This window comes from Corticium candelabrum, chromosome 4 (genome assembly GCF_963422355.1).
Source record: "Corticium candelabrum chromosome 4, ooCorCand1.1, whole genome shotgun sequence".
NCBI classification, from domain to species: domain Eukaryota; kingdom Metazoa; phylum Porifera; class Homoscleromorpha; order Homosclerophorida; family Plakinidae; genus Corticium; species Corticium candelabrum.
Window position 1 is genome coordinate 7,658,229 of NC_085088.1, and position 15,360 is coordinate 7,673,588.

The 15,360-nt window shown below is 41.7% G+C and overlaps 2 protein-coding genes across 2 annotated transcripts; one reads left to right on the plus strand and one right to left on the minus strand.

The window, feature by feature from the left end:
- Positions 1–540: 540 nt before the first annotated feature.
- Positions 541–15,360, minus strand: LOC134178924 (uncharacterized). Its single transcript, XM_062645838.1, has 7 exons — positions 15,203–15,360; positions 15,100–15,130; positions 7,535–7,570; positions 7,321–7,475; positions 1,197–1,294; positions 1,040–1,140; positions 541–976 (listed from the first exon to the last, which is right to left on the minus strand). Exons 1-7 carry the CDS (start codon positions 15,266–15,268, stop codon positions 879–881), a joined length of 585 nt encoding a protein of 194 aa, XP_062501822.1. The 5' UTR covers positions 15,269–15,360; the 3' UTR covers positions 541–878.
- On the plus strand, positions 4,155–6,245 carry LOC134177924 (uncharacterized). Its single transcript, XM_062644701.1, has 2 exons — positions 4,155–4,567; positions 6,174–6,245. Exons 1-2 carry the CDS (start codon positions 4,217–4,219, stop codon positions 6,243–6,245), a joined length of 423 nt encoding a protein of 140 aa, XP_062500685.1. The 5' UTR covers positions 4,155–4,216.

Consider the following 15,360-nt stretch of genomic DNA (forward strand, 5'->3'; position numbering starts at 1 on the left):
TCCTCCCCTAGTTCCGGAAGGCGGGAGATTTTCTTTTCCTCCGCCATCCGGAAATAGAGGAGAGACTCACTCCTCGAGACTACTAAATGAAATCGTACATGCAATTTGTTTTGTCATCGTAAACATCAGGAGTTCAATGTGTGTCAGACTTTTTCAAAATCAATCCATTCGTAATCTGTGTCACACCGTGTGATAGCTCGGGCTCATTTGGAGGCTTGCTATTCACTGTCATCGAGTTGTTAGTGCAGCCTGAAGTTGCTCTTGCCAAGAGGTGTTGTAAGAATCACGTGACTTAGCGAACGTACATGTAGTGCATGCTTGCATGTTGTCAGAACTACAGAACAAACAATGACGAGACACACAAAGAAAAAAATGATGGAGAGTTTGCTAGTATGGTGTAGTTCTGACAACATGCAACTATGCACTACTGCCTCGACAGAGGGCCCAATAGATATGCAAACATTCTTTGCTTCGCTATTGTGATGGCAAAAAATAATCATAGGCGTAAGAACCTAGATTTGGTTGAGGGGCACACGTAAGAGGGCATATATCATAAGTGTATGCATGCTACACAGCAAAATCAGGAAACCAACACTAACATTTAGTGTTAGTGCAGTAATACTGTATGTCATGTCAGTGTTATCAGTTTCTACGTTTGTCGTCCTTAGATATTAGCAGGTCACTTGACAGCCGGAAAGTTGATTGCCCCCAGTCTCCCCAGTCCCAAGTCCCAACGCCTATGATAATTATGTTGACAACCGTAATAAATCCATTAAGATGCTGTCCGTGCAAGTCAACTGCTGATTCCATGCACTGAACTATTGAAACCAAGCTAGTGACTACCATGTTGCTTTGCCTACTTTTCCCTTCTCTGCAGTCTACTGCCCTTCCTTGACAGAGTCCATTGCATTTGTACACCCGTCCAAGTCGTGTGCATCGTAACCATCTCCAACATCCGCCAAACTGCCAGGACTGTCTGCGTCAATAGCACATAACTCTTGTCATGCTTTTCTAGTTTGTATCCGACAAGACAACTTACCTTCACTTTCATCAGATTTCAAAATGACCATATTTTTTATTACTTGAACTGATTTATAATAGCGGTCCCTGTAGTTTTCTTGCGGTTGACATAGTTGATAACTATACACAAAGTAAGCACTGATGTCGTTTCCGTTTAATCTGAATGTCAAACGTACACTCCTGAGACAGCTATCAGCAAAATGACCATTTCTTCCCCAAGTAGTTTAACTGCCAAGTTCTTCACGTTGTTTACACAAACCTGCCTCTCACATCCCTATAAACAGATAAAACACTGCAGCGTAACCTGTTTATTACAACCACCCTTTGCTCTAGCAAAATGTAGTCTTAATATAGGGAATTGTCCCACCCGTACAGCAGAGCAAACTCTCAATGTCCATGTAGCATTATATAGGGCAACATGGCGGAACACTTTTGCCGCAGATTGACCTAAAGTTTGTTAAATTCCCTAATAGTCCAAAGTCTCCATGTCTCAAATGTGAATACATGTCTAAACAACCCAACCAATTAACCTTAGAAAACTCTATTCTACTTTGGAAGGTACAGCGGCGAAGTTAGCTGTCAACTTGCACGCATAAGCTTGGGTTTTGTACTAACTATGTATATCTACAAGGTCTGTGCTGACATCACAACAGAGAAAGCTGTGCTATCTGTATTCGAACAACAAAACTGAGTGATGTCATCATGCACTTGACCAAGCTACTTGTAGCTTTGAATAGGTGGTTGTGACTGTTCTGAACTTCACCTCCTCTGAAAGGGGCTGATAAAAGAGTCTTATCCATATCATCATCCTCTCCATCTTCCTGGCTGTCATGAACATAACGGTATCATCAGCTGCTGCTTCCAATTGTCATCAAAAGTGTCAACTGTAAATAGTTCGTCATGTATCAAAACAAAGGCACCAGTCTCTTCTGGGCAAATGTCACATTGTGTCTCAAATCTTTAATGGCTTCAGTTTGGGTCCCTCTTCTGGAATTGAAACAACTAGGTCATCATGCAATAAATTAATGTTCAAGGGTCAATTTTGGACACCAACTGGCCAGAACGCTTCACAGTATCCTTACGCATTTTTAACACAATACTGGGAAATTGGTTTTGCAAATTGTTGAAGCAACTAACTACTTTTTGGAACTACAACCACGCCATAATTGAGATAGCTAGGCGTAAATACTGACTTGTGGTGATCAGCTGCATTTACCAGTCTTGGTTAGAGAGGTAACGTGAACCCAAACAATTACCTTGCTTCACATCTTCCTCTAGAAGTACAAAGTTTGTTCCACACCTGCCTGACCTGGCTCCAAGAGTGAGCCTTGCTGAGGTGTTGTAACATTGTGCCATAACAGGGAATAACTCTGGAAGATGAATGCCAATTTGGACAAAAAAGCAGATCTATCAACGGTATTGTGAATGCATTTTTGGATACCATATTTCTTCAATTAAATGCCGCAGCGATTATTTTAAACTAGGGTTCCAACTGTTGCATTTAAACGAGGGTGGCCTTTATTTCTGTCCATGCTTTAATTAGGAATGTGTACGTGCACACGCTGTACTTTGACACCTTTTCAAGAGAACCACACTGGTACGCATTTCACACTTTGAGACGTCATACGGTGACAGTATCTGGGTAGTCTATAGAAACATTTGTCTTACTTTAATATGCTTCCGAGAAGTCGCACGATTTTCCTTCAAACTATTAAGCTAGCTAGATTGGAAGTCATTGAAATGCGGCATTTATTCAAGGGCGGCGTTACTATTTATCTGTGGTTTCAACTGCAGCGTTTAATCGAGGGTGGCATTTAATCGAAGAAATATGGTATATCTTGATAACAACTTAATTAATCAGGATGCTTTCCAAAACAACCTGAATGACATGAGTTATCAGGAAACCTTTTCAAACTGATATGCTGATGAGGACAATGTACAGACTTGGACAAAATTATAGGGACACCTGGCATTTTTGTGTGTAGTCTAACTTTGGCACTGAATTTTTCTCTAGCAAAACCAAATGTTTTTCGAATTTCTTTTTCATGGATTGCGCCATTGTTAGTATGTAACATAGCTTGAGTTCAAGACTGCAGCTTTACTTACTATCTACTGCGCATCTAGTTTGTTTTGAAGAAGGAAGACGGCCATTCCTACTTTTCTTGTCTTTGTACACGTTCATCGCTCTTGGATGCTCATTCTTGTCATACAATCTAAGAATGCTCTGTAGTAGAGAGTGAAAGCAATTTTGTGGGTCCTCTTATCAACATTATGAAAAAAAGGCGAATCATCTGTTTTTGCCCATTGATTTCGCGCATGTCATCACAATTTGAATTGTTTTGCCATTTTAATCAATAAACAAACTTCAACGTATTCAAAAATCATGCAACACTAATTAATTACAAAAAAATCCTGCTAAGACAAAAACTAAAAAAGTTATAGCAACAAAAGAACATTGACATGCCACTTCCGGTCCACGTTTTACGTAGCAAAATCTCAAACTGCTACCGCCAAAATGTCAGCTGCACTAAAACCGCTGCCCTTGAGACCACCAAACTTAGGCGATAAGTTAGCCTGAACGTTCAGCTGCACGCAGTTGCAGAGTCTTGTTCCGTGCGATATTTCACGAGTTGCAGCGATGCCTCAAGGCAAACAGTTGAGTCCAAAAACGCGAGGAAAAATTGAAGCCCTTCACTCAGTTGGCCATTCTGTGCGTCAGATCGCAGCTTTTGTCGTCTGCTCCAGGAATTCGGTTCATCAGTGCCTGCAACGGCTTTCCCATGGCAGCAGCAATTATGAAAAACGACCTGGACGTGGGAAGGCAACGACAATCCGAGAAGATCATCGACTGAAGAGAATGGCACTGCAGAACCGCAGAGCACCATCACGACTGCTCTCGTATCAGCTGGCTGATGAAACCGGCAAGCAGGTATCAAGTAGAACAGTCCGTCGTCGTCTCAGTGAGACAGGAGTGAACGCTCGGAAGCCTAGAAAGAAACTACTGCTAACAGAAAACCATTGGCGTTTGACTGGGATGGGCAACCACTCACACACAATGGACTTTGGATATGTTCTTTTTACAGATGAGTCAAAAGTCAGCATAGGAAACGATGGTGCTCTGTACGTTTGGCGTCGCAAAGGTGAGGAATTTCTCCCTGAATGTTGTGATCGTAAAGTCCAGCACGCGGCTAGTGTGATGGTGTGGGGATCGATGTGTCGGCATGGTGTGGGGTCTCTGGTGAAACTGGAAGGTCGTTTGGACAGCACGGCCTACCAACAGGTTCTGGAGGAGCACATGCTTACAGACGCAGTGGCACTGATAGGAGACGACTTTGTCTTCCAGCAGGACAATGGCTACGCCAGCATGACGTCACACTGTTGGACTGGCCGCCAAAATCGCCTGATGCGAATCCAATCGAGAACTTGTGGCATGAACTCAAAACTGCTGCCAACCATCGCGAACCGAGAACTGCAGCTGAGCTCTGGAATGCTCTACAAGAGGCGTGGCAGCAGATTCCAGCCGCGTGTGTCCAGAACTTGGCAGAAAGTGTTCCGCGACGTCTGGACGCAATCAGGAGGGCGAGAGGCGGGAACACTCAGTACTGAGGAACTGGTGAAGGGCTTCAATTTTCCTTCACGTTATTAAAACCGGCTTTTTTAAAAGCCACTAAACAAAATCAGAGAGAGTCTAACTTACGACGCTTACACAATCATGACGTCATACACTTTTAGGTCTTGTTTTCTGCAATGCGAAACGTAAAGAAAACAATTTAGGGTCTACAGTATTCTCAAGAAACCTAACAATCAACGTGGTAACTATTAAGTTCTTAACAATATTGATAGTTGGTAAATTGTGACCTAATTATTGTGTTACTACATACCCACAGCGAGGTGTCCCTATAATTTTGTCCAAGCCTGTAAGTCAAGATAGCTCCAGTGACAGGCAAGTTTATCGGTCAACCAACAGCACAATCACCAACAGCAATTAGTCGAACATCATTCAGATTTTCTGAAAGAAATCAGCATTTTGCTTGTTAGAGTGGTAGCCATAACATCAGGTATCAAACCTGCAAATTAAGTACCTTATTGCACAAATAAAATAAAATGGTTTGCAGCATAATCAAACTCCAATAACAATAATTTAGATGTTCAAATCTCCGGCCACTGAAAACCACAAATAGACCTGTTTGGATCAAAAATTCCTGAGAAAACAAAGAAAGAAAGAAAGGCTTAAACTGGAGAACAGGTTGTCTTGTACTGCTTTTGAACTTCAGAGACTTGATATTTACAGTATGGGCATTTGTCTCGATGACGCTGGAAAGTCTCACCAGATGTAATAACCAAAACTAAACTTGCTATTACGTTGTCTTTTCACGAAATTCCTCATTCTCAACTTTGATCAAACAGAGTTGATAAATTAAGATGGGCAAAACCATAAGAATCAGGTATTCAACTGATCAAGATGGGCTGCAGACGAATGTCGACAGATCTTCAAACTTCAACTAAGTTGTTTTAAAAACTTTGCTCATGTTCCTTTGCAACAGACTTTCCACTACATGCTAGTGGTTGCAAAAGTCACTTGACGTCTAGGAGAAGCACCAAAATTTCCACTGTTTGTTTTGCTAAAGACAGCTCACAATAGTCTCTGATGCAATTTGTAAATGCTGGAGGGAAGAGTGAAATTGTCTGGATGATTGGCCCATTGTAAATAAATAAATCTATCTTTGAAAGAAATTTCCATCTTATCACTCGCTCACGGCGAGCATGAAAGGATTACTCTTTGTTGGTGATAAACAGTTCTGTTCAGAACTGAAGTCGTCATCTAATGTCTTACTTAATTCTCAAACTCACGATAGTGTTAGCCACATTCCACCAGTTACCTTGCGGCTTTGTAGGAGATCTCATGTCATTATGCTCATTGACAGATGACGTCTTTGATGAAAACTTACTAGCCAATAAAAGTGGTCCAAGACCGCATAGAGGTGTGAACAAAACCGCTCTTAACATTGCCCTTATGCTACCCTTAGCCTATTCACCTTTAGACCTCTGTGCTTACTGGTACAAACACACCCGGTTATACTTCACTATCTAGCAAAGTGATGAGTTCAGCTCTTATAATCAGTATCATCTACTACAAATTTTTGGTAATCTAGCATACTACAGTGAACAGCTCAGTGTCTTGGAATCCTGTTACATCTGGTTCAAAAAAGACACAACCTCCGTAAGTGAGATTGCATGAAAGCATGGCATACCTCGTCTATTGGAATACGCTCTTCATCTAATGCATGGCAATCACTAATGGAACAGTGAGATGTTCCTCTGTCTTAACTCTTCTAAGTAGTGAAAAGGACAGCCCTGCTTCCGTACTTGTGATCAGTACAGTACAACCAGTAAGAAGAAGGTGGTAAACATTTGGGTATGACCAAGAGTCGCAAGCCCCAAGGCCAGAGCAAGGTTGTTTGGATTGCTTTAATTCTTACTCTTCTTTCTTGGCTTTTCCAAATCGCATTTTGAGCCTTGCCGTTAGGACTACCACCTCCTCCTACCTTCATTTCGAAGAGACTGTGAGAAAGGAAAGATTTTTCGTTGAACAACATTCTCTCAACATTTTCCAATGGGTTAATGTCAGAACAAGCTAGAAGAGTGGGCACTAAACATAGCAATGTTCGGACACAAGTTGCTTGGCTGTTACAACTGAAGCAGATGAGAGTCTACTCTACAAGAGGTCTTGCAACAGTTCTTTTGTAACTCTCCATAGGAATTTGAATGCATATGTTGCTGTGGTCCGGTTGTAAGTTTGGTTTGATGTTCGGATACGCAATGGACTTTCTCACTAATGGTATGGGATATTCCATGGCCATTCCCTGTAGAAAGGGGGTTTCAACCCCACAACCCCCATCTGGATACACCACTGCCATTTGCCGCTTCTATAGTACTAAAGTGTGGTTCACAATATTGACGCTGACACTGACATTGACGCTGACGCTGGAATAGGAATGAATCCTATTCCAGCATCAGCATCAGCGTCAACATCAAAGGATGCTGCCTGCGTCAAGGCGGTACTGCGTCTTTAATGTTGACACTCAGCTGAGCATCAGCGTCAATATTGTTAACCAGCCATACGATGTTTTAGACCCTTGTCATCAGAATCTTATTTACACACATTGACAGATGAAGTCTTGACGAAACTTCACTAACCACTGAAAGTGGTCCAAGACAGCATGGTGATAATCCCTCCCTCCCTCCCTCCCTCCCTTCCTGTAATTATGCAAAGCCAACATACTCTTTGTTTAATTGTACCTCTTTAAGAAGTCTTCCAGCAATTCGTAAGTTAGACAAATCACTTGAGATAAGCTCATCAGACTGGAAACCGTCTAGCAAATAGAAAGGACCATACGGGTTGGTGTGAAGATACCTTGGCAAAAGCTTCCAGACTCTTTCCGTTTTCTTCAAATCTATAATACCACAACATCAATGCCTTACACATTTCATTTTTTTCAATTTAAAATCTTACACCCTTCCAGTTGCACACTTTTCATAAGCAGATCATCTAGGCAAAAATTGTCAACTTAATACTCTCTCTCTCTCTCTCTCTCTCTCACACACACACACACACACACACACACATGCACACACACACACACACACACACACACACACACATGCACACACACACACACACACACACACACACACACACACATGCACACACACACACACACACACACACACACACACACACACACACACACACACAATCACAAGGGCTCAAATTTGACGCCTGACCAGCTGCCCCTAATAAGTAACTATCAGCGGAAAACGTACCAGCTAGCTCTTGCCCCTGCCCAATGTGGCAACTACATCATAGCACATCAGCCTGGTCTAATAAAACAACTTCACGCATTAATAAGCACTTATCATATCTACACTATGTGTGGCAAATGCCTATGATGGATTCATTGTTGTAATCCACTATGCACATATCTTGCTGATGGACCGCTGAAACCGTTTAGAATGAAGTCGTGTACTAGGGGTTTTGCTTGTTCCACCTAGGTCAGCAAGATATGCCAATTGCCCTGCTGAGTCCTTTCTGTAACACTGCAAGGTGACAAAGAAGATGCTGTAAGGAAGTATGTCTTGTATTCTGCTAGACAACAGATCCTGTTGGTAAGTGTGTTAGCTAGAGGACAGTAGCAGTGACACTGACCGATAGAAGGACCAGCTGCATGACATGTACAGCTAGTAGATGCTGAACCTTCTAAAATAACAATACACTGGAGTTGAAGCCAACTGGAAGAATGACTGGCTCGTGTTTAATGATCAAGATTGAGAACAAATGTATTGCAAGGTGTGCAGGCAGTTCCCAGCCTGGCGGGAAATTCCTTATTTACTGAAACTAGCAATTCTTGCATTCAAAATCTAAACTCCAACATAGCAAAAGTACCACAGAATAAACCTTACAGTGGCCCCAATAAATAGATATGTAATATGGGAGTGAGTGTCCTAAAAAAGATGGTCAAGCTGTTTAATAGAGTACATGAGTGTTTAACGAGTAATAAGTGACTGGAGATCGAGTCTGTCTAACATTGGGCTAGATTCTCGTTTTAGAATTTCCCATAGATCATGCAGTTTCCACAGCTCTTAAAAGGTGTTGTTGATTAGGGTTTGAAAGATTAAATTACTGATTTAATTAAATGCACGGAAACTATACTATTTGTCAATAGAAACGGTAGTTAGTTTCATGCAGTAGTTACTAAATAATAGTGCATGTCTACACATACAAGGTAGATCAAGGAACTGAAAGATGGTTCAAGTAAACTCAGCTGCTCAACCTGCAACACTGCTCTAGAGAGTTACCCTAACTTTTAGCCCTTGCACACCCACAAAGCCCAAGCCTGGCAAGGGGCCTGGGTTAATTAAGCCACTGTTGCCAATTTTGAAGACTCCAGTACACTGTACAATCGACATGCATCTTGCAAGAGTGCAACCGGTACCAAGTCAATTGATACTTGTAGATTTGATGAATTACAACCGTAAGCCAGCCGCACTTCTCAAACCTGTGGTGTAACCAGTGGTTTCCTTCAATACATTTTTTTGCATACATGTACGCAAGTTCCCAGGTCAGTAGTTTGTAGAATGTCATGCATGCATGCATACAACATGTGTACCACGTATTGTAGTAGTCGTCTACAGGTACATTCAAAATGGGCAGTTGTAGTTCATTTTAGATGAATTGTAGTGTGGCTTGTCATGTGAACAGCACATACTGTGAATCAAGCTTGTGCCATGTGTGTAGGTGACTACATAGGATAAAAAATTGTAGTGAGTGTGGTCAATTTTTTATGGGTAGGAGACAATATCCCTTGCATTGACACATTTCAACTGTATCTCAAAATACTTACGTTAAAAGCAAATAAACAGCCCACAAGCAATTAGAAAGTTGCCTAGAGAAACCTTGCTGTAATAGAAAAGCTCCAACCAAAAATGTGTGTGATGCCCATCTTACTTCTGACACTGCAAAACTGACAAAACAGAGGTAGTTGGACTGTGTGGCCAAACCTTGTAAATATAAATGAGTGTGTGTGTGTGTGTGTGTGTGTGTGTGTGTGTGTGTGTGTGTGTGTGTGTGTGTGTGCATGCTGTGTGTATCAACTAGTGCAAAAGAAGCGTTTAAGATAGCCAGAGATCACTTCTTGTGGAGTAACACCTGCACAATTAAACCTATTAACAATGTGACGTTCAATGCGGGCCAGTCAACTGAGCAACAAATAGCTTTTTACATCTGCTACACTTGTGCAAGATCCTTCAGAAAAACTGAAGACATAGCACGTCACAAGTGTGATGCAATTCGATATAACAGAGGAACATTGAGTCATTAGTTCAGGCGATCTTTGCGGCCAGAGCACAAGACAGAAGTCCTCATCATCACGATGGCCTACTTCCAGGTCCAGGTCCAGGTGCGTGTGTGTGTGTGTGTGTGTGTGTGTGTGTGTGTGCTTGTGTGTGTGCTTGCGTGTGTGCACACACGCAATAGCTCAGTTGGTTAGAGAGTCATCTTATGGAGTGATTACATCCGGGACCTTGCAGGGTTGCAGGTTCAAGTCGCAGTGATGGCAAGCTATAGCATAATTTCCTTGAGCTTACACACATTGCATTTCTCAACGCAGGAGTATAAATGAGTACCTGGTCTTTGACTGGGGTAGCAAAGGAGTCCATCAGCTACTGGGGTCCGGGTGGGACTCCGGGTGCCAACAACACAGTTGGCGTCGCAGTCAGTGCTCCTGCAAGCACCTGGCCAGGAGATTGCTTAGCATGGGCTATAGCTCCTGCTTAGGAACCCTGCCATCTGGCTGGGGGCATTACCGTTTAATGGCAGCTCCTTATTCATTTGCCATTTGTGTGTGTGTGTGTGTGTGTGTGTGTGTGTGTGTGTGTGTGTGTGTGTGTGTGTGTGTGTGTGTGTGTGTGTGTGTGTGTGTGTGTGTGTGTGTGTGTGTGTGTGTGTGTGTGTACCTGGGCTTGCGGTTACCAAGAATCTGGTATAGATGATGTAGAAGCCAAAATCATCATTGACCTACTTTGATGGGACAAGATGTGTCATGAGACACAAGGGGAACTCTGTTCAAAGTTTGGAACTAAAGGAGTCTGACAGGAGTGCGTGTTATCCCCAGTTTTAATTAACCTGTTTATGGACAAAATTTTGAGAAACTCTATGAGAAAGTTAATTGGTGGTATCAAGATTTGCATACAGAACTGATAGGTAATCTGTTCATGACTATCACAGTTGATGGAACACATAATCAAATGTCCCAAGTATGCTAATGTCTTGGATCTGTTAGGTACATCAAATACAGACCTACAACAATTGGTAAATAATTTCACGACAGCTGTATAAAAATGAGCATGCTGATTAACACAGACAAAACCAACATAGTTCAAAGCATTGGTTGTAAAAAGCATCCATTTTGATGGTCAAATCTTAGAAAAAGTCTTAGTTACTTAGGCAGCATTTTGAGAAAATTGGGAGATGGTCATTCAGAAGTTGTACATTGTTCAGAAAGCTGTCAATTTTTTGATCTTCGAAACAAAACAAAACTTTTAGCAAACGCAAAATTCAGAGACTTCAGAACTTGTTCAGCCACTGCTACTGTGTTATGGTCAAGAAAAGGATATTCAAAAGTGGAAGACATTCATATTTGAAGTATAAGATCCCTCTTAGCAGTGACAAGAAAGAATAAAATTCGAAATTGTGCCAACTTTAAGAGAGCTAATGAAGACATTACACGACAAATTCAAAGTCAGAGACTACGTTGGCTTGGCCATCATGCCATATAGAGCAAATGTCAAACTGTTGCACAAAAACGTTGCTGCTGCAAAGCAAGTTACACAACATTAAACAACCTCAACATGGTACAATAAATAGATGGATTTAAACTGTTAAATAAGACCTGCCTTCATTGAGCACTGAATTTTTCAATGCTGGTAACCGTATAGTCTGGTCCAGTTGTCTGTAATGCCAAAGCACACATGTCGTGTGTGTGTGTGTGTGTGTGTGTGTGTGTGTGTGTGTGTGTGTGTGTGTGTGTGTGTGTGTGTGGTGTGTGTGTGTGTGTGTGTGTGTGTGTGTGTGTGTGTGTGTGTGTGTGTTGTGTGTGTGTGTGTGTGTGTGTGTGTGTGTGTGTGTGTGTGTGTGTGTGTGTGTGTGTGTGTGTGTGGTTCAAGTTCTTTCACTGAATCTCCAAAAGGGTTAAATCGCCACAGGATCTTTTGTTGCTGGTAATTCCCTTGCATGGGGGATTGAATACAAGCAAACTTTAGCACTTTGGCAAGTTGAAGATGGCAAAAGACTAGGTTGTGCTAGCTCAGCAAGCTAGTCACCTGGTTCAGTTATTGCTACCAGTTGTAGAATGGTGTGTGCTCCTTCGCGTGTGGATAAGAATATCGGTGACACTGGCAAAAGAGCCAGTAACGCCAGGAACAGGACTGGGCCTCCAAGATCTCAAGGTCATGTGAGTATCGAGGTCTTGCATGCACAGGAAGTCAACAAAAGGTGTCTGACATCCCTTGGTGACGATACAGTCAGTCTGCAATCCAATCAAGTTATCACTATAACAGCTGCTGGTCAATCCATGCAGTGTGCAATCAATAGCTATAAAAGGAGCCTGTCCTCAGCCAAATCCTTCTGAATCACAACACAAGTATCATTCTATGCTGAATGTCACTGTCAGGAACTGCTATACATCTGTTTTCTCAACCAATTTTTCTTCATCAAATTCCTTTTTCTGACATCTTCAGAAGTCTGTTGATAAGTAATGGAAAAGGAGAACTGCTCAATATTGGTACTTGGAATGTTCATTCACTTAAGGGGTTTAGCTGGACAATCTTTTAGCAGAGTACGGAAACCACTTTTAAAGATTAGGGAGTAGACAGAAGGCAAGGAAAATTGTTTCTGGCAGGATGACCTAATGTATTTCCAGTGGCATCCAACTGCAAGCAAGGAAACAGAAAATATGGTCATGAATTAGTCGGTTCTTCCAATTCAGTGTGGTAAAGCAGTACTAAGGCTAGCCCATGCTCTCAGCTGCAAGTCACTTGGGACGCCAAGAAACTTTGAGTATCAATATATCTTGGTGACGTGTGACTACACGACACGGTACCTAGAGGCATCAGCATTAAACGAGATTACCACAAGAAATGCTGACAGATCAGAGATCTAACTTTACGTCTCAATTGCCGAAAGAAATCTACAAGATGGTATGAGAGAAACCCATTCCAACAGGTCTGTACCATCCTCATAGAGGTGGGTTAGTAAAGTGCTTCAACGGAAAGTTGAAGGAAAAGCTCCGGCAACTAGCAAAAGAAAAGTTAAGCAATTGGGATAAGATGTTACCCTATCAGGATCTTCTTTGCATACTGGCAGTTACCTCAGGAGAGTACTGGCTTCTCTCCTTTCGAGTTGCTTTGTGGCAACAGGGTGAGAGGACAACTGGATATACTTACGGAATCCTGGGACGAGCAACAGTATTGTTGAATACGTTTCAAAAATACGAAAGCATATTGCAGCCATGAAGACCATCACTCATGAGAATCAAGTTGAGTCACAGAGGAGGCAAAGGTCTATCACAATGAAACCAAAGGCAGATCGTTTAAAGAAGGAGACAACATCCTGGTGCTATTGCCATCATTGAGCAGGAAGCTTGCTACAGAGTGGCAGAGACTATACGATCAGTTGCCAGACAGGTCCAGTAGGTTATGAAGTAGACATAAAGGCAGTGGAAGAGATGTGTGTTTCACATGAACATCGTACAAACATGGCATATAGCCTTATGGAACAGATACATTCGAGCCCTCAGAAGCGGTTGTTAAAATTGATGAAGATCTATCCAAAATTCCTACAAGCGATACAAAACTGACTCATGCACTAGTAGACAGCGACAAGCACGATAACTAGTTGACAGACATCCTAGATTGCTACTCAATAGCATTCAGTGATCTACCCAGTCACAAAGCGTTGTTGAAAACAAAATTGATACTCTGGTTCAGTCAGGCTAGTACAGCAAAAACCCTATCATATATACCTAGGTCTTAGGGAGGAGTACTTGGACGCGTTTAATTTGCAGTTCTAGAACTGAAATTGAGGGTGTGTCGCAATTGTTGGAACTGACAGAAACAGAACTAAATTGAACAAAAAACCTGCTTTGTGAACTGGAACTGCTAGGGAATGCGTATTGAGATTTCAATGGATGATGCTTGTATACTGTTGCGGCTTCAGAGGAAGCAGAAGCAAAAGCCAAACCAATGTCAATGCCTACTACGGCTTCATCAGCTACACCTACCGATCCATCGACAACCAGAGCAACTTCAGCTAACAAGCGCCTCTTGTTGACCTTGTGATGGATGCCAATGTTCCTCAAACTGAGCACTAAAGCATACAAAACTATAAGTATCGCTGTCTGCACAATAGTCATAGCTACTTCTGGGAATTCTGCAGAAAAGAAGCTTGCCATTTTCGTCTGTTCTAGCAGTTTCAGTTCCTTGGATGGAACTGTCAAAATCAGTTCAAACAGGTTTAAAACTAAATTGAACGAGAGTTTCAGCAGTTCCAGCAGTTCTAAAACTGCTGGAACCGCAAATCGAACATGCCCCTTGAGAAGGAAATCTAAAAGATGATTGATCTGGATATTAGATTATTTAGAGTCTCAAAGTGACTGGTCGCCTGTGACTCTAGTGCCTAAACGTGACGGCTCTATGCGATTTTGTGTAGACTACAGAAAGTTGAACAAGGTGTCTGAGTTCAATGCTTACTACACTATGTCTAGCAAGATGTCATTGACAAACTAGAATCAGCAAGGTTCATATCAACACTAAGCTTGACGCAAGAATATTGGCAGGTGCCTGTGAATGAAGATTTAATAGAGAAAACAACACTTGTTACAATGTATGAATTTCAAGAGAATGCCATGTAGACTGCACAGTGCCCGGTCACATTGCAAAGACTGGTAAACAAGGTGCTAAGAGGGTGCCAGAATTTAGCAGTTGCATATTGGACGACATTGTCATATTTAGTGCTACGTGAAAGAACACTTGATACATCTAAAGCAGGTTCTCAGGCGTCTGTCAAAGGCCGATCTGACTGCAAAACCAGAAGTGTCAAATGGGCTCAAATGGGGCACATCAGGTCCAGTACCTTGGTTACGTGGTAGGTGAAGACCAGATTATATAACTGAAGATAACGTGCAAGCTGTTTGGGATGGTCTTAAAGAGAGACAATAACTAATAGAAACACTTTAAAGTAATTTAAAAAGTATTGCTGAAATATTTGTTTCTGTGAAAATAACCGAGAAACTGAATGAGTGAAAATATGTACAAAATGGAATGGAATGGCAATGTCACAGGTCAGGTCAGAAGTCAAGGTATAGAAGCAAAAATGAAAAGATGTGAATGTGTATTTATGGCATCAAATGACAAGGAATTACATAGCTACCCTTCTGTGTAAATTTAGACCCTCTCTCTATATAGAGCTTTAGCAAAAGTCCACATAGTCTGAACATGTACTCATTGTACAATGTACTCACTTACCTTTCGTTGCAATATCAGTCTTTTGTTTGTACTATATAGATAAATTAAGATAAAACAAATACTTACATTACTACAATTACGTCACAATAAATGCAAATATTACCTTGACACTGATGAACATGCCAGTAGAAACAAGTAGCAGTAATAAAGCAATAATGGACACAACCATTATTCCGTTCAATAGCAAATCACTTTGAGGGCCATAAAGCAATGAAAGGAAATGGCTTGACACGAGCTCAGCATTGTCGCCTTCTAGTTCAG

Bases quoted from the DNA above. Each gene is read 5' to 3' on its own strand.
- LOC134178924 (XM_062645838.1), bottom strand. From the start codon at position 15,268: ATGGTTGTGTCCATTATTGCTTTATTACTGCTACTTGTTTCTACTGGC. The intron at 1,295-7,320 runs GTACAATTAAAC...ATCTGTTTATAG, and splicing joins CTGGAAGACTTCTTAAAGAG to GGATGTGAGAGGCAGGTTTG. The intron at 977-1,039 runs GTAAGTTGTCTT...CTATTGACGCAG, and splicing joins GAAATCTGATGAAAGTGAAG to ACAGTCCTGGCAGTTTGGCG.
- LOC134177924 (XM_062644701.1), top strand. From the start codon at position 4,217: ATGGTGTGGGGATCGATGTGTCGGCATGGTGTGGGGTCTCTGGTGAAA. The intron at 4,568-6,173 runs GTGTTCCGCGAC...TTGGTAATCTAG, and splicing joins TGTCCAGAACTTGGCAGAAA to CATACTACAGTGAACAGCTC.